At 38.3% G+C, this 21,702-nt stretch overlaps 3 protein-coding genes across 26 annotated transcripts in view; 1 reads left to right on the top strand and 2 right to left on the bottom strand.

Annotated features, from left to right (window-relative positions):
- Positions 1-1,826: 1,826 nt before the first annotated feature.
- On the top strand, positions 1,827-7,446 carry cdadc1 (cytidine and dCMP deaminase domain containing 1). Of its 3 annotated transcripts, none has more exons than XM_079463021.1 (9): positions 1,827-2,498; positions 2,824-2,924; positions 3,858-4,029; positions 4,137-4,697; positions 4,880-4,929; positions 5,010-5,179; positions 5,609-5,798; positions 5,965-6,016; positions 6,624-7,446. In XM_079463021.1, exons 1-9 carry the CDS (start codon positions 2,387-2,389, stop codon positions 6,695-6,697), a joined length of 1,482 nt encoding a protein of 493 aa, XP_079319147.1. In that variant the 5' UTR covers positions 1,827-2,386; the 3' UTR covers positions 6,698-7,446. The 3 variants fall into 3 exon arrangements, with proteins under 3 accessions (XP_079319147.1, XP_079319148.1, XP_079319146.1); XM_079463022.1 differs by having other exon boundaries at positions 2,256-2,498; positions 6,377-7,366; XM_079463020.1 differs by having other exon boundaries at positions 2,256-2,498; positions 5,965-7,189.
- On the bottom strand, positions 7,234-16,433 carry cab39l (calcium binding protein 39-like). The gene is made up of 9 exons (XM_079463023.1): positions 16,101-16,433; positions 12,666-12,797; positions 10,975-11,139; positions 10,718-10,836; positions 10,303-10,471; positions 10,149-10,208; positions 9,992-10,057; positions 9,766-9,909; positions 7,234-9,119 (listed from the first exon to the last, which is right to left on the bottom strand). The coding sequence occupies exons 2-9, from the start codon at positions 12,765-12,767 to the stop codon at positions 8,940-8,942; spliced, it is 1,005 nt and encodes a 334-aa protein (XP_079319149.1). The 5' UTR covers positions 12,768-12,797; positions 16,101-16,433; the 3' UTR covers positions 7,234-8,939.
- A 516-nt stretch (positions 16,434-16,949) lies between these two features.
- Positions 16,950-21,702, bottom strand: part of mcf2la (mcf.2 cell line derived transforming sequence-like a) — a gene marked incomplete at its 5' end in the record, with an annotated part of 48,195 nt that continues 43,442 nt past the window's right edge. For 5 of the 22 annotated variants that reach the window (XM_079462980.1, XM_079462983.1, XM_079462966.1 and 2 more), the window contains 5 exons: positions 16,950-18,120; positions 18,233-18,336; positions 18,420-18,532; positions 18,614-18,723; positions 21,354-21,446. In XM_079462980.1, the coding sequence (XP_079319106.1) occupies positions 18,041-18,120; positions 18,233-18,336; positions 18,420-18,532; positions 18,614-18,723; positions 21,354-21,446 (500 nt within the window). In that variant the 3' untranslated portion in view covers positions 16,950-18,040. Of the gene's footprint in view, positions 18,121-18,232; positions 18,337-18,419; positions 18,533-18,613; positions 18,724-20,126; positions 20,202-20,472; positions 20,548-21,105; positions 21,169-21,353; positions 21,447-21,702 lie in introns of all 22 variants that reach the window. The other 17 variants (XM_079462973.1, XM_079462962.1, XM_079462978.1 and 14 more) reach the window with 8 other exon arrangements.

Below are 21,702 nucleotides of genomic sequence, written 5' to 3'. Positions count from 1 at the left end.
AATTAATTTTATAATTAATACTTGACAAACTGTACAAAGAAAGAAAAACGAGGAGACCATTTCCCAATTAGAATTTTAAAGCAATACAAATATGTGTTACTTAATGAAATATTAAATCTAAAACTTATTTCCATTGCTGTATCTGAGGTCTGAAAACATTGCATAATTTTTGTAATTCTGACCAGTGTCTCGTTTCATTTTCTGAAAAAAGAACAAAAGAAGATTTGAGATGGTCCTCACTGCCAGAACACAAGATCCAGGGGTCGAGGTTTGATCCAGACCCAACTACTCCCACTTTATATAATCGGCGGTCAACAAAGTTTGCCCTTATCAATGCTATCATTTAGTGTACGCCTGAAAATAATGATCACAGTTAAACAATTGTTAACCCAACCCATAAACCTAATAAAATACGTTATTAAAAATATGTTAATAAACATGTGACTTGGTTACGACTCAATGCGGAAATGGTAGAGCAACACAAGTATGATGTTTGTTGTGGCAAATTCATAATATTATGATAATCAACACTATTACTGATTTACCTTCATACAGTTTTGGCCATAGACATATGTATGAGTTTGGTTCCAAGATGAGAAAATCAATCAAACTGAAGTTTGTTACAGCTAACTAACACAATAACACTCAATAAAAACATGTTAACATAATAAAAATTTTTTTTTGAGTTATCTCATTTTGGAACCAAACTCTGGTTTGTAGATTTTAATTTGTGAACTTGTAAAGTAAGTATTTGTACCTGTAAATTGCTATTAACACCTATTGTATTATTGCTCCTGCATGACATATCGCTTATTGCTCCCTGAACTCTCTGTAAGCCGCTTTGGATAAAAGCGTCTGCTTAATGACTAAATGTAGATGTTCTGTTATTTAATATCGATCATTATTATCAGTAAACTTGCTTCGGCTAAATAAGAATGTTAATTAGGTTGCTAATTTATACATCACCCTCATCAGATTCAAGATCTTTATTTTCATACATACAGGTAGCTGAAATGATATTTTGCAGATGGGGTAGAAAAGCAATCATATATATTATAAAGGACATACTAAGAACAAAGATATACTACAGTAAATGGGAGGAGACTCCCATTTTGAAGATAAGTTTCGAAGATAAGTTTCGAAATGTCTCAATTTGATCCAGAGATGTACTTTCACGTTTTAGTAGATATGAACATGTACGATATATATAAAATATCTACTTTCTATTTACTTGGTTTTTCGAGTCTGACGTCATCGCGCTGTCAAGTTTTTTGTAAAGTTTTAGAATCATGGGTGGTTTAGATAGTTAAGTAAGCAAGAATTTAGTCAAAATCAACAAGCCAAGCCCACAGCCACAGTCGGATAGAGACAGAGCGCATTTAAGCCCACACCGGGGAACAACCCAACACACTCCACTGACTTTCTATTGCGAGAAGAAGCCTTCTTCGGTTTCTGACCTGTTTTAAAAACAGAACAATTTCTAAAAGCTGCTGTATGACAAAGCGTAAAGTAAACAAGCTAACAGAACTTCGTTTTTAGAAGCGGCTGAACCGTAAAAGCCATGCTGCGTCCCAAATTCGCCTACTTATACTGTGCACTAAAAGTATGTACTGTTTTTGTTATCTAAAATGAAATACACGTGGCCGTTGTTGCCTAGACGACACTGTGATTATTAACAGTCGCAAACATCAACATACAACTATTCTTCTGCATTTAAGTATTTATTAATTCATTATTTGTATGTAATGTTTACTGTATACTTACATTTGTTCATTCAGCGAAGCATCTGCTATTTTATTTTATAACGCGGTTGAGCGTCACTAAGCTCCGCCCTCTCGCTGAGTGTTGTGGGTAATATTAGCAGTTAGTGTGTATTACATTTCTGTAAGCTAAGCTCTTAGCTGTTGCATGTTGACAATACAGCAGAAAGCTATGCAGTAACGTTATGTTTGCGAGTGCAAATATGAGCTAAAATAGCTAACAGCTTGTCCCACCATAGTTTTAGTTACAATAACGACGACACGCTGCGCTCCACATTTGTGTCCTTGAACGCGGGGCTCGACATCTTAAATGTAGTTCTGGGGTTTTAAGATTGTTTACTGTTGACCTTGTCATAGTACAAAAAACAGAACGCTGTTTAAAAACTGCTATAAGTCATGAATGACAAGGAGTCAGCTTCCCGCAATAGAAAGTCAACGGAGAGCTGCTTTGTTGGGCCTGAATTTCCGATTATGACGCGTTGCGCTCGGTCTCCTCAGCAGTGCTGTCCCTTTAAAAGACGTTTCCCCGCCCAGCGGTGACGTCAGCGCAAATAGGTTTCGGACGGCGTAGAGACGGACGCTCTGTTGTTTTGGATCGTTTTGCAATGACAGCTCAGTGTTAATGAATGGCAGCATCCGGAAGTCGTCGGTCTTTTGATGGAAACGGATCTGTCCCAAACAGCGACGAATCGCGCGATGTCACGGATGTTGGCGTACAGACGGACGCCAGAGTAGAAGGTTAGAGTCTGATCCGGGGTCAGACTGATATTGAGACTTTCAATGTCTCCTTATGGTCCTGAACTTTTTACTATAATGCGTTGGTGTTGCCAAAGCTATCGTCTGTTGAGATGTTGAAAAGTTGTTCTATTTGAGACATTGACCATTAGTCCTTGATCAGACCTGATGATAAAATCATATTGCCTTTAGGAGCAAATCTCTCTCTCTCTCTCTCTCTCTCTCTCTCTCTCTCTCTCTCTAGCTCTCTCTCTATCTCGCTCATCTGTTTCAATCTATTTCTATGTCATGTATTGTCCATCTTTTTACAATCGTATTTATGTTTCAGGTCTGGCTCCTAGACTATCCAAAGTCAACCTCTTCACATTGTTAAGTTTATGGATGGAACTTTTCCCTAAAAAACAACAAGAGCACGGAGGAGATGATGCTGTATGTATATCATTACACTCTGCGGTCATGTTTTCAACACCCAAGTCCCATCTAATTTAAATGGACCAATCTCTTAAAACACTGGCTAAACTCACAATAAAACAACATATTTCCCACCAACAAATAGCCCTGACATTTTCTGTACTGTAAATTAGGTTTCTTAAGCTTAATGTGAATAATGGTTTAACTAAGAATGTTTTATTCTCAGAAATGAATGCAAGTTTATTGACTTTATAACCTTACTGTTAGAAAGCTGTTTCACTCATGAGATCACGCGTGAAGCACCATTAAAGATGTTAATGAACCGCCTTAAAGGAATTGTTGATGCAAAACCAGAAATACTGTCATCATTTACTCACCCTCTTGTCATTTCAAACCTGTATGACTTTCTTTCTTTCGCAAGACACAAAAGATACTTTTAAGCAAGTTGGTTTTTCTTCTACGGTATGGACACAAAACCAATTCAAGTGTATGGGTGCTGCTAGTTAACAGCATTCTTCAAATTCTTCAAAAGAAAGTCATACAGGTTTTAAACAGGGTGAGAAAATGATGACAGATTTGTTTTTGGGTGAACTTTAAGAAGATAGCAGCACTTATAACCTCCCTGGGGATCAACTTGGTTTCTGTGAAGAGATTCAGCAAGGGGAATGGGTACTTACTAATAACATGTTATATCCATAACGTCTTCTCTTAAGAAACATATCAATATAGTGTACTTTTTAAATGGATAATTTTGTTTATTTTAAACAACCAATGCAAGGACCTTTATCTCTCTTTTGCTCGGTTTCACAGACAAGGCGTTGGATTAGTCCTAGACTAAAATGAAAGTTTGAGCCGTCATAACTGAAAATAAATTGCCCTGACATATCATGAAATAACAGCCGTTGTTTTGTCTCAAGATGCATACATGCATATATATATATTTGCATCCAGACTACAGGTCTTGTGGTGGTCCAGGAGTCCAGAGTTCTGGGTCTACATTGCTCCAGTGTACAGTTACATGCAGGGCAGGTGGCTGTGGTCAAACATGGCCCCAGACTGAAAGGATGTGATCTTTACTTCTCCAGAAAACCGTGTTCAACCTGCCTCAAGATGCTTATCAATGGTAAAATCGTAGGCGACTTTTCACTGATATTCGAAAAAAATATTTTGAGTATCGAAAAACAATACACATTTTCTCTGAAAATAAAATTTCATCGCTTGTGGATTCAGCTGGTGTGAACAGGATATCCTACTGGCCCAGTGATCCTGAGATCTTGCTATCAACTGCCAATACGGATTCCAGTCTCCAAGAAGACACAGCTGCAGAAAGACTGAAGTCCAACAGCAGGATTCACATCTGCGTCCACCTACAATCTCTGGGCAGCAACATGCTGCAGTTCATAGACGAAACATCTCAGAACTGTGACTTCCTTGGAAAGATCGCTGCTGACAATCCGGCTCTAGATGTCGCTGCTGTATTCAGGGAGGAACGGTGGAAAAATTTGAGTGATTTGTTGGGAAGGTTCTTTTTAGACGATGAGAAACAGCACAGGTCTGTTCTGAAAATGATGGGACTTGAGAACTTTTCTGTGGAACCTAATTTTAGTAACTTGAGGCAACACATGAAGGATCTAATCAAGATTTTAGCCTCTGTGGCCGCCGGCGTTCCGGTTCTACAGGGGGGATATGGGTTCTTTACAAGAGATCTCCAAGTCTTGGGTTCCTCAGCGCTGCCCCAGGATGTCGTACGACACTGTATCATACAAGCCCGCTTATTGGCCTGCAGAACAGGTGAGTCGTGTTTATTTTAACACTTGGTAAGCAAGCATATGCATGTGACAGATTATGCCAATATGAATCAAACATTTTTGCTCTGTTCCTTAAAAATAAGACAAAGGTCTTATCGGACAAAATAGTGTTCGCCAGTAGGCCTACTTGGAAGTATTTTTATGACTTTTTTTGTGCTGTTTTAGAGGATCCTAAATTAGGAGTCGGTGCTGTGATTTGGGCCGCTGGGAAACAGGTGAGCTTAAAATTTGGATTGGAAACCTTCGAATTCTGATTTTATGTATTAAAAAACATTTCTTAATTTCTTTTTTCCAGTCGCAATGTGATGGCACGGGCAGTCTCTACTTAGTGGGCTGTGGCTACAACGCCTATCCAGTGGGTTCAGGGTACGCGGAGTACCCTCAGATGGATCACAGCCAGGAGGAGCGACAGAAGAGAAAGTACAGATACATCCTTCACGCCGAACAGAACGCACTTACATTTAGGTGAGAAGCCTGAGACCAAAGGACAAACCTGAGGATACCTGACCCAGACCTATTCCTTTAAAGCTGTAATTTAGTTTTAACAGATTTTTTGTTGATATTTTTATGTATGTGTTTAACAACTAATTTAGAGTTTTGAAAACTGTGTCCTTACCTCGCCCTGATTCACTGGGTAAGCCTTAGGTCCAACACAAATCCTGCAATATTATATTTCAAACAGAGATGGCGATAGAGAGGCAAAAGTTATGGATTACAGAAATGCAATTGTAGTTTCTGCATCTAGCGACTCCAAATAGAATTGCAAAATTTGAGTAAATGTAAACATCTCTTCAAAGATTGTTAACACCATTACAAACATTATAATTTTGCCCACAAAATAAATATAATGCGAGTAATAATGTTTAAATTTTTGATTGTTTCTGTGTCCTGCAGGAGCACAGAGATCAAAGATGAAGACAACACGATGATGTTCGTGACCAAATGTCCGTGCGACGAGTGCATTCCTCTGATCAGCTGTGCTGGAATAAAGCAGATCTACACCACAGATCTGGGCAGTGGAAAAGAGAAGCACGATATCTCCTACCTCAAGTTCGACGACCTCTCTGGAGTCCAAAAGTTTATTGTAAGTGCTGCGTAAACGGATGAACAGTGATGATTTATCATAATGTAAAACTGCAGTTTACTCGTTGAGGAGATATTTAACTGAATTTTTCAAGATTTGTAATTTCAGATTCAATTGATACAACGGTAATGCTTTCTTATGTAGCAGTAATATTTTTCTTCCTCAGTGGCAACAGAAATGTACTGATTCTGTAGAACAGACTGCTCCGCCCATGTCAAGTAAGACACTTATTACATCACAGATTATGGCATTCATTCTAAGCAACATACTCACCAGTATAGACTGTATAAACGTTATTTGGACCAAACGTAACAACTGGTAGACGTCTGCAAAGAATCAATAACTGTTGAGTAGTTTAAATTCAATTTGACACAATTAATATTCAATAGAATGTACCGTCTGTACATAGTCTTTTGTTTACCACATTTTTCTGTATTTTTGTGAATATAGTCGTGTGTTGGATCAGATACGAGACCTAAAGATTGTTAATTTCCAATTATTGTTAATTTCCAACTGATAATTTTCTTCAACATTATACACCTGTTAATGTAAATGTATGCCTTTGATTTTCCCCTTAGGTGTGTTTGTTCCCCTTAGGTGTGTTGTTGTTTATTGATTTCACTTAATGAGGATTGCTTCAGCAAGATCTGGCAACACTGAATTGCTTACAATTATCAAAGCATCTCATTAACATGGCAACTATTCATGTCAGTCTGTGCAGTTTGTTTAGACAAGTTTCTAGACAACTGATCATTTGAGTTTTGCTGTAGATTTGTGTTGTGTCTGTCCGCCCTCATGATGTCAAATGAATGTCTTAAATTACAGATGGCTGCTTGAAACGAAGAGATGAAGACGCCGCATTACAGTGCAATAATGTAAATAAACGACTGCGATCGTAGTGTTTTTTACGAAGCTGCTTTATTACTACGAAAATCTACAAATGTCAGATCGCCATCAACATCTGAAATGAACAACGTTTTTAATGAAAACTACACATATTTGGCCGACACGTTTATACATTTTATTTGTGCGCATAGGTTTAAACCCATGGCCTTGGCGTTACTAGGATCATGAATACATCATGTGCTGCAATATATAATGCTAAATGGTGCAGATGTTTTATTTTCGTTTATACAAATTATAAAGTGTAATATAATTGATTCTGTTATTTTTAAATTTGAATTGTAGTGTTTAATTTGATGCATTTTAGATTTTTCTTATTGCAATAGCACGTACGGTTTTATTTGTCAATATTAAAGGGATTTTGTGAAATAGCTCAAAATATTAGGTGTCATTAACCCAAGGACTCACTTTTGTGTTCATTTAATTGTTGGTGTGTAAGAACTTGTAAGTGAAAGTAAAGAGACACAGTGTATGCAACACTGCATGCAAACGGCAAAATATATTATTTATTTTCAAAAAGAGACGAAATCACTAATGCTTCAGGTTTTCTTTATTGATGACATGGTACTACTAGCATTTCAGAAGAAAACTGCAACTGTACGTGTAGTATGAAAAATTTTAATCCAATGCTGAAATTAATAAATGTGGTTTTTTTTGTACCTGCTAACAAATTTCCATAAGTTTGGCTCAGATGCATACATTTCAAATCGTTGCTTTAAAATAAAACACTTTTTCTCACTGCAATTCCAAGCAATCTATAAAAGATCTGACATTGTTTGGCAACTAACGCCAACCATGACTCTTACAAAGACTCCTTATTTCAGGTCACAGGAATTCCAAATGGAATGAAAAAGTTAAATGACCAATGAGAATGTTCTTTGCAAAGAAACAAAAGCGATGAATCCAGACCACTAAAGTGTATTTCATTCCATAAAATGAAGACAAACTGATCACTCAATCGAACAGGCGAAACAATGGGATTTAATGAATTTTCTTCAACATCATAACTCAAATATAGCGAGTTAAAGAGGTTCATTGCTTAACCGAGCTAAATATGCTCCTTCAGAACATATTTGAAATAACACAAAGAAATTAAGCTCCCCCTTCCAACATTTCCACTGAAATAAAAAAGTAAAATAACTCCAAAAAAACAAAAGGCACCTGTTTTGTACATTTGTGTCCTTATTTCATGTTTCAGCTATATGCAACAATCTACTTATCATTATGAGTTATTGGAAAAAACACTACAGTAACATGACTACTATAGTATAGAAAGGACTATTGTACTACGGCTGCACTACAGTATTAAAATACTTTAGCATTACTGAGGTACTAAAGTAAAACATACTATAGAACTAAGGTAACACCAGAGAACTAGTGTAGATATTTTTATAGACCTACATACGAGTTGGAATATACACCAGTTATAAACAGTGACAATGTTTCTAGCTTCTTTAGAATATGTCAACCACCATAACAGAGGATCATCAGTATTCTGTCTCGTTTTAAACACAAGTAATCAAATAATATAGATAAAACAAAAGTGATGCTAGCTGATCAAACAATGACCTGGCGACTCAATGTACATGAAGACTTTTTTAAAGCACAATCCCGTTCCTCCGCACAAACCTGTTTGAGCTCTGATAAACAATGATTTAAAATACTGATAAATGAAATCTTCCTTCTAAATAATAACACAAAACCAAACAGAATAGAAACGATCAGGCGTGTAGTGTTTCGATGCCCGAGGAAAGCAATGAAAGATGACAGAAGGAATGAAAGTGTGAAGGTTAGTGCAGTTAAAAGTCCTCAGGGAGAAAAATCAACAGCTCATAAATAATTGGGGAATATTTCCGAAATGTCCCTCTCTTCCAGCAATCTTCCATCAGCGTAGCGAAAATGTGGAGCCGTTGAGGTCGACGTAAGGATCCAGAATAAAATGAACGTTTATCTGTACTTCCTAATCCGCAACATGTCTTGCTGTCATTAGGCGGTTCTTCCTGTAATAGAAACTGGCTGATTCCTACTTTAAAACATTCTATTCTGGCAGAAAAGATTGCGTTTAAAAAAAAGGAGAGTAAAAAGGAACAGACAACATCAGTGATGATCGGGAACCATCTTTTGTAAGCCTCGAAACTAAGAAGTGACGATTTTTCAAGATTTTAAATAGAGTTATTATTGTTAATATATTTTTTGTGTTTTTGTAGTTTTGATCCCTAATACTGCAATAGCTAAAGTTTAGGAGGCTGGCTTCTTTAGGTCTCGTATCTGTTTGACGAGATACGTCTTCTCGTCATTGAACTGCTCGTCGTCTGTGCGATCCTTCTGAAAGTTGCTAAGGAAATCGATGAGTTTCGTCTGGTTCTTCAAAAGAATGTCTACGATGGGCTGCGTTTTGTTGGGGTTGGCCACGAACACCTGAGAAAACGACAAACAAAACAACCTTTTTATACAAATGTTTCAAAAGGAACAATTCTTTTACTTTTGGTGAAAAAAACGCATATTGCGTTAAAGTAACATCATTATCGTTACTTCGCATTATTACACGGCTCGTTTGAATGCTTGATTCTGATTGGCCAGTCGCGACATTTGCTGGTTCGTTATTCCAAATTAACAACCTCTTAAAACACATGGTAACCCGGATGCATCAAATCATTTTGACAGGTTTTTTATTTATTTAAATATAAATATATATTTTAATGACATATATGACATTATATTTACAAATGATTAAATCAAATTTCCTGTTCGTGACATTTGAATGAAAGTAAACGGCTTTTCCTCTCGCAAGGTCGCATTCGGTAAAAACGTGCTACAATGTTTTAAATTCACATTTCATGTCCAGTTTTTTCTCTAGTGGCAAGTAGCCGTGTAATAAGCGGGATAATGTACAAGCCGCCGACTGTTATTGCTACATAAGCCCCTTAAGTGTGATACAAGATCACAATGTCGGGGCTTATTTCTGCGATATAACAACAGGCTGCCTGTACATTATCCCTTACATGTTATTTCACAAATTACTTCTTGAACTTTCCCTACTAAGTTTCTCGTAATGTTGGGTTACCTTAAAGACATGAAAAGCCTCAAACTGAATGTTTGGACTCTTATCTCTCAGAAGGTTCATCATGAGCTTCAGGTTCTCTGGTTTACTGATGTACCGGGTCATGACTGTGAAGTTGTGTCTGTCCAGAAGCAGTTCACCCAGCAGCTGTCACAACGACAAACACAATTATGATGTGAACGACAGGACGGGGCCAAGATCGTTCGTTTCGCCGGTCAAGAAAACGCACCTTCAATGACTGTCTCTTGGTCACATAGTTCTCAGAGTGAAGCAGTTTCTCGTAGTTATCGAAAACCTGTAAGATTGGAAACATTTTACAATATCAGCTTGTGCAGCATTCTACCGTTGAATTACGTTTTCAAAATTTCACAAAAAAAATGAATTACCGCATCATAGTTCTGTTCTAAAAACTCTGCCACCAGAACTTTGTGTCTTGTGAGCAGGTCCTGAGAAAGAAAACGAGTGCAATTTGATTTTGTAAGTTATTTGACAACTAAACATAATGTGCTTTCTTCCAAAAGATGTGTAGGTAAAACCCACCTTGAAGGTGGCGAAGGCGTCAGAAGCGATGTCAAACGTGGACATCTCCACATAGCTGAAGAAATCTTTGAAATGCTCGGAGTGGAGGATGATTTTGGCGAGAGGCTCGTGCCGGATGCACTCGCGCAGCATGATTCCACAATTCAATGCCACCTGAGGCGTCTCATACCTGCCGCAGCACCAAAGAAGAAATGTTACGCTCGTGAGTCATTTCTTCGCAATGCACATACTGAATCTTGACGGTTAGATTTTTAAGTAAATGTGGCTTGATATTTTGTCGAAAAAATTCGCTTAAATAATACTAAAGCGAGAAAATAAATGTAAAAAATGTAAATAAATATACTATGCAAATTATGTTGAATAGTTAAGTTAACAGAAATGTTCAAGGGCTGAATAGTAAGGAGTGGTCTCTCACCCTTTCAGCAAGATGAAGAGAACTTCCTGATGAGAACAGAAATATTCCACCGTTGGGCTGCGGGTCCCGATCTGCCGGCGAAGGATGTTGTTGAAGATCTGACACACGTCCTTCTTACCCTGAACGCACACATATAAAGCAAGTTTATCATTTCAATACTTTCATTCACGCAAAGACTTTGCAAATCATGTGAGTCATAGTACAGGTATTACATATTTTAATCGAGTTGGTTTTTTAACAAGTCTGATTTGATTCACCTCAAAGTCGATGACCTGCAGGTTTTCCACCAGCGAGATGAGCAGGCCGCTGTTGTAGAGCTCCTGGGCCAACTGGGCCACAGTTTCTGTGTGCGGCTCCTTTTCGTTTGTGCCATACAGGATCTCTTTCATCGCCACCAGACATTTGGACACCTCTTCTGAAGCCTGACAAACATAGACCCACATATAATACAATGGTGATTCAATACACCCAAGCATTAACCATGTGTACAGGAAACATACTATATGTGTGTGTGTGTGTGTGTGTGTGTATGCAGCATATGGCAGGTTCTGGACACCTTCCCACGTACACTCAATATAAAAACATTATTAGACATTTATCCGCTGCTGAAACAGTTTGGTTGGAACGTGTGGAAGAATCATGAAGCACATAGATTTTCCTCCTGCTCTCAACATAACACATCGGCAGGTTCCCAGCACTTCAAATGCTTCCGACTTTAGCACCGACCTGCTGAAAAGAGCCTTAGCAGGCTGGTGAAAATGAGACCGAGATCAGGCAGAAGAGCGATATTCCCACGTCTCTGAGATTTTTAGGTTCTCAGTACAAATATGAATATGTTTCTGAAACAGACTCTTTTTGTTACGTAATGAAGAAGAGCAATCGAAAGCATTTTGGATCCCTTATACAAAGGTTTCATCACTCATCATTCCTCGGTTGGGCTCCGATGAAATAAAATGGCTTTGGCAGATCATCATCTGGGCATTGGGTGCCATGCAAACACTGTGCTTAGTCTTAAACTCAAAAGTGGGTGATTCCCTTCAAATGTTTGCTTATTTGCCTGGGCCGGCCCATGACGTTCAGACAAAGCAAATGCAAGATGCAAAAAAACAAAAGACACTGCATAATGGAAAAAAGCGGTGGAAACACCCCTGATTCAGAAGATACCTTGAGTAACAAGACTAGACATTTAATTTTATCTTATAAAAAAGAATTATTGTTAAAAAAAATGGAATAAAATTACTTTGATAAAATTGCTGTTCGGCTATCTTAATTAAAAAAAATGCATGAACATGGAATTGCTCTTTTTTAATGGTGGTCTGTTTTTATAAATGTAGTCAAAAATGTTCCCAACAAATTCTAGTCTAATGTGTCATTAGAGTGCTGCGGTGATGATGTATTTTAGTTAGTTGTAGTTTCTTGTCGTTCCCTTGACAAAAAGACTACACGATTTTTTCCAATCGGCTCTTGAAATATCAAAAAAATAGTTGTGTGACTAACAAAGGTTTATGATATTCGTGTTTTGTCCATCCATATAATCTTCGCAAATAAACACAATGCTTATGGATTTTTTAATTACCAGAAATATAAAGCTATTTTGCCGAAACTGATTAAGTTTAGGGGTTGAGTGATGATGTTTAATGTCCAAGACAACATCTGTGGTCCATGTAGCAAGCGCCTTTTTTAAGATAACTTACAAAAACGTAAAAACAAAGAGTAATGCATTACTGTTGCGTTTGATGTTGTAAAATAAATGGTGAAACTATAATGAGATGAGATTGTTTGAGGCATTGATCCAAACCAATAAAGCCTTTTAAAAACGATGAAAGGCCAATATCGTGGTGGTCCATCACAGTTCTGTTAATCGAGAGCTGAACAAGAAATCCCTTTAAACAGACTGCATGTAGAATGTGTTTTTGTAAAACAGTGAAATAAAGACAACGTTTCTGACCTTTTCTGTCTTCTTGTCTTGCTTGACCAAAATGGACATATTGTCCTTTAGGGTTTTCACGATATCTGTGGGGTTCTTGTGAGATTTACCAAAGAGTGGCATGATGGAGGCTGTAGATTCTCACCTCAGAACCTGAAGAAAGAGCACAAAGACACGAGTCAACGTTGTTGATTCACCCATGGTATAAACCAGCCCTGTCAGACAACCACGGCTAATGGCATTTCCAACAGTTGTCATGTCAACATAAGCCTAACACAGAAAACACAGTCTAACTTTTGTCCCTCATACTTTATAAAAAAAAACACATACCATTCAAACTCCCGTTTATAACATATTATGATATAATGATGTACGATTTGTTTTTCTCAAGTCAAGGGACGTTTTGGCATTCAAAAGGGAACTAAATGTTCTAATGTTCTTCAGGACAAAGAGTTCAAACGCTTAAGGACTAAACGTTAAAAGTTTGGATATTACTGAGTTGATGTCTCTCGTGATCCTTAAAACCTTTTGACCTTAAATAACTGACATTGATTGTGGCCTTAGCTGTTTTGTAAACTGTGGATTAAAGACATGCTCCAAAAGATACACACCCAAAACTCGAGTTATTACAGGGTCACTTACACCAATTTACGTTTTTGTAACATTTAACTTGAAAACTCTCAGCATTTAGTGTTACAAAATAAACCAATGAAGTGATTAAATAATTATTCAACGATTAATCGTATCCAGAATAAAAGTGTGTGTTTACATAACATATGTGACCCTGGTACATTTTTCAAAATGGAGATGTCTTCGTCTGAATAGATACGCTTCCATTGATGTATGGTTGGTTATGATAGGACAATATTTGTCTGAGGGTGCAAAAAATTTGAATACAGAGAAAATTTCCTTTAAAATATTCCATCAGAGCCATTGTAGAAGGCCATTGTTAAGAAAAACAGGTTAGTTTTAACGCTTCACGTCAGATATGTGAAATGTACACCTAAAAATGTATGTGTTCATTAAAACAAAATAAATATGCACAGTCCACAGATATATATTATATAAACACAAACTTTTGTTCTGGATGCGATTAATCTTTGAACAGCCCTCTAAAAACAAAACCAATTCAAACCAGAATGGGATGTCATAATCACTTTTTACAGCAACCAAAACCAAGCCAAAGTGTAATGAGGGAAATATTCTCTACTTCCATAAGAGGACCAAGTGTAACTTGTGACTAATAATCCTGTGAAATAAAAACCCAATGAATGAGTAAGTGTGTGTGTGTGTGTGTGTGTGTGTGTAGTGTTCCTGTAGGAAATTTCCTTCCACCTGACAGCAGCTGGTCTCTTTCATCATGTTGCATTTGTATCAGCAGTGAGGACATCACCATAACCGCCTCAAAGCAATGACGATTATTTCATACCCAGTATGCTTCATGTCATCTTTAAATGTTTTTACATTGCAATATTCAACATTAAAATCACTTCTGATATCACTTAATTGTACATAAAAATATGATCACAACGGTCTACGACAAATAGCATATCTGTAAGCCATTTGTAACATGGTCTCTCCCAAAAGCATACAAAGTGTGGCGGTATCAACACATTCCTCTGTATATTTAAGCATTCCATCGACATCCTTTCAACCAATGGCAGTGCTCTGGAAACCTTTCCTTGTCAGTATTTTGCACAACCATCCGGTGACACCAGTTGTACTAGAATTACAAACTTCAGCTTTAACTATCAAAGCATCCAGAGAACACGTCTGCATTTCTGTATCCCAGGGTAAGGCATTTCATACACTGTGCCAAAAAAGAAAGACTCCGCTTGTTTCTGAAATTCTACATTTACAGTGCTGTGAAACTAGATGATAGAATAATAGCAATAAAACGGAAGGACTTGTTCATCAGCCCTGGACACACAAACAATTTCTACTCCAGTGAAACTAACTCTGACACAAAGGGGTGAGTGAGAGGGCGAGAAAGATAAAAACTTGAGAAACCAGTACACCAGAATTACACCAAAAGAACACTGTTTATTTGAACACGCGTCTCTCATGGTGAATGCGACAAAACACAAATCCATTCACACATTTAAACTGCTGACGAAAATGTGTGTTAAAGAGTCATTTGAAAACTTTCAAGACATAAGCTATGCTATAACATAGGCTGCCAGCAACCTTCAGAAGATGTGGGTTGTCAATTCAAGATGAGCAAATAAATGTTGTACAATAAATAAAGTTGTTCAATTAACATTACTTCATATAAAATTGGATTTTTTTTCAACCCTGTTACCAAATTCAACTCAACTCGATCCAGTGACTGTTGTTCTCCAAACATACTAAACGAATATAAAATGAAATTGACAAACCAAGTGAAATCTTTTACAAATAAACGGATGAGACAAGAAAATGTAATGCGTTTAACAAATTTAAATACAATAGGCCTACAATCAAAAGTAACGGAGTTGCACATTTAGCCTAAACGAATCTACATTATCACATTTGCTTGTGGGCAACACCAAACGTTTGATGGTTTTGGTTTTTGATGAGCATTTCCACAAGTTAAAGAGAATAAAACATTAGTAATAACCTTATAATAACTTTGGTAATAACAGGGTCGAAAAGATCGGCTTAATAAGGCTTTACTTGCTACTGTTTAATGTTTTTGTGATCGGGTCAAAATATCATGCGGTAACAGGGTTGAACATTAAGTGTGTCACACAGCTAAACGTAATATATGTAGCAAAAAATATGTTTAATCAGTTTGATAAGCAATCACATTCTTATGTTATATGCACATTATTGAATTATTAACAAGTCTGGTGCCAGGTGGCAGAAAAGCTCAAGAAAGGGCATTTTTTCTAAAAGCACATGCTTTTCACCTATTAATTCTCACTGCAACAATAAAGCAATCGTGTGTCATGTATTTTCCAATATTTGCGGCACGACTTATAAGCTTGACATATTAGGAAGACTAACGCCTTCACAAAAAAACCAAACACGTCAGGTCAACTTCAGACAAGGCAACAGGAGCAATGGTGTAATGGCTGTTTTGGTGTAATGCGGTGCTGTAAATGTTGAATTGAGCGCACGGGCCTTGCAACAGCGTGATCTGTGAGGCCTGTTCGCTCAATTCAAAATAAACATCAGCGGGATAACAGCGTGACACTGATCGCAGATCGGCCCGAGCGGTTACAGTGTAACGAGCAAACACAACGACCAATGTAACAAAGACGCAATCGAGACATTTAACTAAGCGTGCGGGAAACTGGGCGTTCGTACAGCTTATTCTCTTGCGACACCAAAATAAAAGACACAGCACTAGTCTGTGAGCGTCACGGAGGGTTTGCGCCAGTTCGACGTTTTGTCTAAATTCCAGATAACAGATAACGTTTCTTTCTCGGTTGTCTTGGTGCCATGAATGTTAAGCGAAGGTTGTATACTTACTGTGCTGCGATGTAAATGTGTCTTCTGCTGCTGCGGTTGCGTGTTAGCGAGCAACCTTTCTGCTCACGCCAGCGGTGTTTGCGTGTGTGCGGTAAACGTCAGCGGAACGTGCGTATGAGCGAGTGAAACAGTGGCCGACTTAAACGCGCATATCTGCAGAAGACATGATGGGTTTGTGTGACAAATTCACTCTCGGTTCCCTTTCCGCGGTCTGAAAACGATCCGGGATCGCCGCTCCGCACGTACGTAGCGCGTTTGTCTGAGACGGTGAAAACGCTCGGACTGATCTCGGGTCAGCGTGGCAGCGAGCGCGTCGGCGCTTCCTCCGTCGTCGAGGCGAGGCTTCTCGGCACCCGGATGTGGATGCGTTCGATCTCGCGTGGTGTTGCGCAGGTTGATTGGTTCGTGACGTAAGGGTGTCGCAAGAGCGAGCGGGTAGCGTTGCTGTTGAATCGATCTCGCGGGACTTTGACGTCACAGGGCGATGGGTCTGCGCTGAAGTCGATCCTGCCTATTTTGTGAATAAACGAGGGCTAAAAAAGGGCGCATGACTCACGGTTATGAATCACGATGCTTCAAAAGTGTAACGTCATATACTTTTGTGAACTATAAGATCGTCACAGCTGAAGTGACATTGAACCACAGAGACGGACGGGTCACTGTCAGTCATTTAAAAACAGCCAGTGAGCGCATCTTCTTCTAAAGTATGCAATGTTATGCTTAATTCATATCATTATTAAAATGATTATTATGTTAATGAAGGCTCGTTTTGAATATAGACAGGATTTTATATTTAAGCTCATCTTTAAAACATAAATGAATTGGTGAATCTACAAAAAAGCAGCAGATGCATAGAAACATTGTATAGCAAATGTTTCAGTGAAGTTTATTTAAGCCCAAGCATTTTAAATGTATTCATCTCATACAATCTCTTAAATACATATTTACACATATACAGGTACACAAGTCTAATACAGAGTTAATGCCAAATTAAAACTAACAAGCAGCAATGTGCCACATAAAATGTAAAAGTTGAAGGTGACTTTGTATTGCAGAATAAAAGACACATTTGGGGTTGTGACCTTGAATCAAAATACAGAAAAGAATAATAGTTTCATTTGAACGTTAATAAATACATGTTTTTTTTAAATGAAGTCCTACCAATTTTTAACCAATTTAATGACAGAGGATGACGACACATGAACAAAATGTGAATACAGTCGGTATGCTGTTACAGAAAAAACGTAATACCGTGTGTGAACGACCGGCAAAGTGACACATACAACAAAATACAATTCATTGACACACGACAATAGTGGTCATCATATACAATATGTATATTTATATATACTGTTTTAATGAAAAACATGAGATAAAAGTTAATATCTGTACAAATCTTTTACAGGAAATAATTTAAACTATACAGATTTTGATTAATACATACAGTGAATGACAGGACTTTTCACAGTCATTTCAGCCAGGCATGACCCTAAGGAATCTTTATCGTAAAAACCCAATATATCATCGTCTTGCTGCTACAGCAAATCACACAGGAGCTTATGACGGTAAGAAATGACATTTCAAAAAGACACTGATACGATCGAACTGATGGGGGCTTGGAGAGACCCCATTATGTTGAAGTGGGAAAAACTGCGGGCTACTCTGGGTGGAGTCATCAGTTACATCAATCACTTTCTTTTGCAAAAGCAAACGTGAATGAAGGTAACAGCATCATTTTGAAAAAAATGAAGGATAGCAAAACTGTATATCTCCCCTTATAAAGAGGTAAATGCTGAGAAGGATTGACGCTTAAATATCCTGAATGTCTGTTTTCCCCCCTCAGCTAAGGAGGTTACATACAGTACGAAGACTTGAGTAGCTTCAGTAGAAAAGTGCACTGTGAGGAGCTGCCACAAGGGTGCGGCGTCGAGACACCGGCTTCAGGCCTTGATGTCCGAGAAGCTCGTGTAGGTCTCACTGCAGCTGGAGGATGTGCTGAGGTGTCCAGATCCACTGCCTTCTGCGGAAAATCACGTACACATTACATTAGCTAAAACCTTTCTGAGAGGTTGTCATGTAGAAGCACAGATTCATGGTGCTGATTTTTATTTGGAGGGTGAGAGACCTGTTACCTGAGCTGGAGAGAGATTGAGACGATCTGGATTCTCCGATAAGTGTTAGCAGGTTTGCAGCGGAAACCCAGCCCTCTTTATTAGTCCTCATATTACGAACAAACCTGAATGACAAGCGGGGAATCAGCTGACAGAAACTCAATTTGCTATTTGTTTATTGAATTTTACAATTAACACCGAGTCTTACCAGCGTCCATCATCTCCCTCCCTCACCAGCTGCACTGTGTCTCCACTCTTTACCGTCAGCTCCTGCGCTCCGCTTTTGTCATAGTCAGCAACTACCACATACCTGCCTGGAGACTACACAAGGACATCGTAATTGGAACAAGATCGCGACAAAGAATGATGTGCAACTGCAGTCGTTCGGCCATGATGACTCACCAGTTTCTTCCCTCCCTCCTCCTCGGGATCAGAGTTCATGGGTTCCTCTGTGCTCGAGTAGCCGTCGTTCTCCTCAGACGCGTCCATAGACAGCGACGCCTTGGTGAACCCTTGAGGAGAAAAGCACAGGTGAACAAACGTTTGGTACAAGGTGAAGACCGCCACAAGATAATGGTGAGAGGCGTAGCCTACAGTAAAGATGATGGAAGAAAGGTGAAGTCGCAACACTGGCTTAATTTAAAACCTAGTAAGCTGCCTTGCTGTCTACGCTACATGCAACCTTAACATCATGCACCCTAAGCACCACTGACACTACAAAGGTGGAAACTTCAACTCTCTGGTGGTGTTCCTCGAATGAAGCGCATCTTAAAAATCTAGTTGTGTTTACTGTAAATTATAAAATGCAATACAACCAGATTTTTAAGTATGTTCAACGTTTTTAAATACATATAATCTGCCCTAAATAGCATTTACAATTTTAATTAATGAAATACGTCCCAAATCGTTGTATATTTAAATAAGTATGTTTAAATACCCGAATGGTCTATTGTTTCCAGTGAAGGTATACAAAGTGCAGATCCAAACATGCTACAACGTCTGATATTCACTCAAAATTCATGCAAGAGAAATGAGTTTAGATTAACTAAATAAAATAAAATTTGATGTGTTAACAATTACAATGTGCATATTGGCAACTATCTTTTCAAAACTAACTTATTTTAGACTTTAGGATAAATAGATAATAAAAGAAGGTATTTTAGAAGGCAGCATAGTTATGTTGTCTATAAAGGCAGCTTACTAGTTTTTGGAATCAAGTGTCTCTTTTTAAGTTCCTTTGGAATGAGAAATGAACAACAGCTCCAGGAATTGTGCTTGAAGAGCGAGCCATTTCTGTTTCGCTATAAGACGACCATGATTTGAAGATGATTGTGAAGAAGGTATACATACACAAAAAAAACCCCACACACAAAACATGTTTATGCGAGACACATAAACATCCTTAGATCTGAATCCGTGCATTCAAGTTAATCATTTCAGATCAACGCAACCAAGTGCTCGTGAGAAATCAATCTGTGGTTACAGGACAGTAAAAGTGAATTTAGCACCACAAACCAGCTGACAGAACCCAAACCAGATATTCAAGCACCCTTAAAGTGTTTCCACCCTAAGGGTTGTATTTTCTCTTGTGGACTTTCTTGCACAGACTGACATGTTTTGATTGATTATAACATGATTATCGCAAATTATAGCTGTTAAATGAGGAGAGTTGATGTCATCCATCACTCTTATAAACAATTGTGTAAGTGCTTGAGATCGGTTACACATACACCCATACTAAAAAGACATAATTGTAATAAATAGAGTATTTATCCTGTAAACTACCACTGACGCTGAAATAACACAACGTTAGCGCTGGGTCAGTCTGTGTTTGGAAGTTTGCCGTGATAAGAGCGATAAAGCCGCCTTAGTAGTTGAAAGTTAAAGTTCATTCTCACACCAGTCATTCAGTTACCTCTCCGTTTAGCCTGTAACAGACTAGATGTGCTCAGCCACCTCACTCGGGTAAGAGTTACATGAGGACCTGTGTCTGCGAGAGAGGCAGCCAATAAGATTTCAAACCTTTCACTGATTTGGCAACCACCCCCACGGATCACTTTTAGCACGGTAGACTATATTTAGATGGCTTTCCTTGTGAGCACATACAGTAGGGATTTTAATTCAAAGTACTGATGTAAAATATGGATAAATGCAGGAAGGGGGAAACAACACACGGAGGTCAAATAAAATGGACGTCCATGTAATGTGGTAAATGTTTCGGGGTTGATTTTGCGAAAGGGGATGCCGAGGGGACGGTGTACCTCTGAAGCCAAATGGCGTGGGATCGCTCTTAATCTCGTGTCTTTTAGTTTTGTGGTCGGGACTAGGGGGGCATCCTGGCAGCCGAAGCGAGGAGGAAGAAAGAAAGCAGGAAGAAAAGTAAAAGAAAAGACAAAATCAGGAAAGTAGAAGGAAAAGCTGAATGTAACAGGGTTGACAGGGACACATCCCCAACTGTTACATGGACATTTTTGGTTCTTCTAAAAGTATCTACAAGAGCACATCTGTTAAATCGTAAAATGTTTGCGACAATCGGAAGTTGTTTTCAACAACAGTTCGCAATTTGAGGCTATTTAAGTAACAGTAACAGAACAAAACAAAGATTTTGTCCTAACCAGTTGCGACTATGTCAAGCATCGATACTGTTACTTGATTTCTATCACTCTTATGTCATGCAGCGTAACTCCGCCCTAATCTCATTGTATTAAATTAACAAATATCATCTTATTGAATTAAAATATCATTTTAACACCAAATATGGTGATCGTCTCTGAACGCACAGCATTTCTGCATTTAACGTGGATGGACGAGTATACAATTCTACCATTACGACTGTGCTACACTGATTCTAATCTACAAACTTGTCTAGTCTAGTGTAAAAGACTGTAGTATACCTGGGGGGCAGAGAGTGACCATGGGTAGTGTTAGACTTTTACCACCAGAGGGCCATACGAGCTCTGCAGTACATTTAAACCAAATCTCAAATTATCAAACATTTATGCATTTGGTAGATCTAATTTCTTCCCTGGTAACTGAACCCATGACCGTTAAACTGTTAATGCAAAGAGTCTCAAACATTTATTTAATGTAACAGTGTATGACCCGGCTAACAGTGTTTTTCTAGTCTTTCCCACTGCTGTACCTTTTTGGCTCTTGAGGTTACTGAAGCCCTGCAGTGTAAAACGCTTTTTAGCCACTGCAGCTCTCTCAGTGTTGGGACTGGTGACAGTCTCTTCTATTCTCCCCCAAAAAGAAAGAAAGATTACAGGATTAGCTAGAACAAGGAAAACAGTAACAGAGAAAAATAACAGCGGGTTGCAGAGAACATCACAGAAATTCATGGTCTCAAGTGGAGGAAAAGCAAAGAGAGCAACTGAATTCTGAATCGTGGGATAGGATAAGCGAAACATTAACATTGGATTGTTATATTTATAGGTTGGTGAGATCAGACATAACGTCTAAACTTTAGAAAGAAAACGTCTTGATTGGTT

The sequence above is a fragment of the Barbatula barbatula genome (genome assembly GCF_947034865.1).
Source record: "Barbatula barbatula genome assembly, chromosome: 8".
Taxonomy (NCBI): Eukaryota; Metazoa; Chordata; class Actinopteri; order Cypriniformes; family Nemacheilidae; genus Barbatula; species Barbatula barbatula.
This window is presented reverse-complemented; position numbering and strand designations above follow the sequence as displayed.

What these genes read in the sequence shown, in the direction of transcription:
- cdadc1 (XM_079463020.1), top strand. Translation starts at nt 2,387, where the DNA reads ATGGCAGCATCCGGAAGTCGTCGGTCTTTTGATGGAAACGGATCTGTC. An exon ending in GACGGACGCCAGAGTAGAAG is followed by an intron (nt 2,499 to 2,823) that starts GTTAGAGTCTGA and finishes TTTATGTTTCAG; the next exon opens with GTCTGGCTCCTAGACTATCC. An exon ending in AGCACGGAGGAGATGATGCT is followed by an intron (nt 2,925 to 3,857) that starts GTATGTATATCA and finishes ATTTGCATCCAG; the next exon opens with ACTACAGGTCTTGTGGTGGT.
- cab39l (XM_079463023.1), bottom strand. Translation starts at nt 12,767, where the DNA reads ATGCCACTCTTTGGTAAATCTCACAAGAACCCCACAGATATCGTGAAA. An exon ending in CCAAGAGACAGTCATTGAAG is followed by an intron (nt 9,910 to 9,991) that starts GTGCGTTTTCTT and finishes TCGTTGTGACAG; the next exon opens with CTGCTGGGTGAACTGCTTCT. An exon ending in AGGCTTTTCATGTCTTTAAG is followed by an intron (nt 9,120 to 9,765) that starts GTAACCCAACAT and finishes TCGTTTTCTCAG; the next exon opens with GTGTTCGTGGCCAACCCCAA.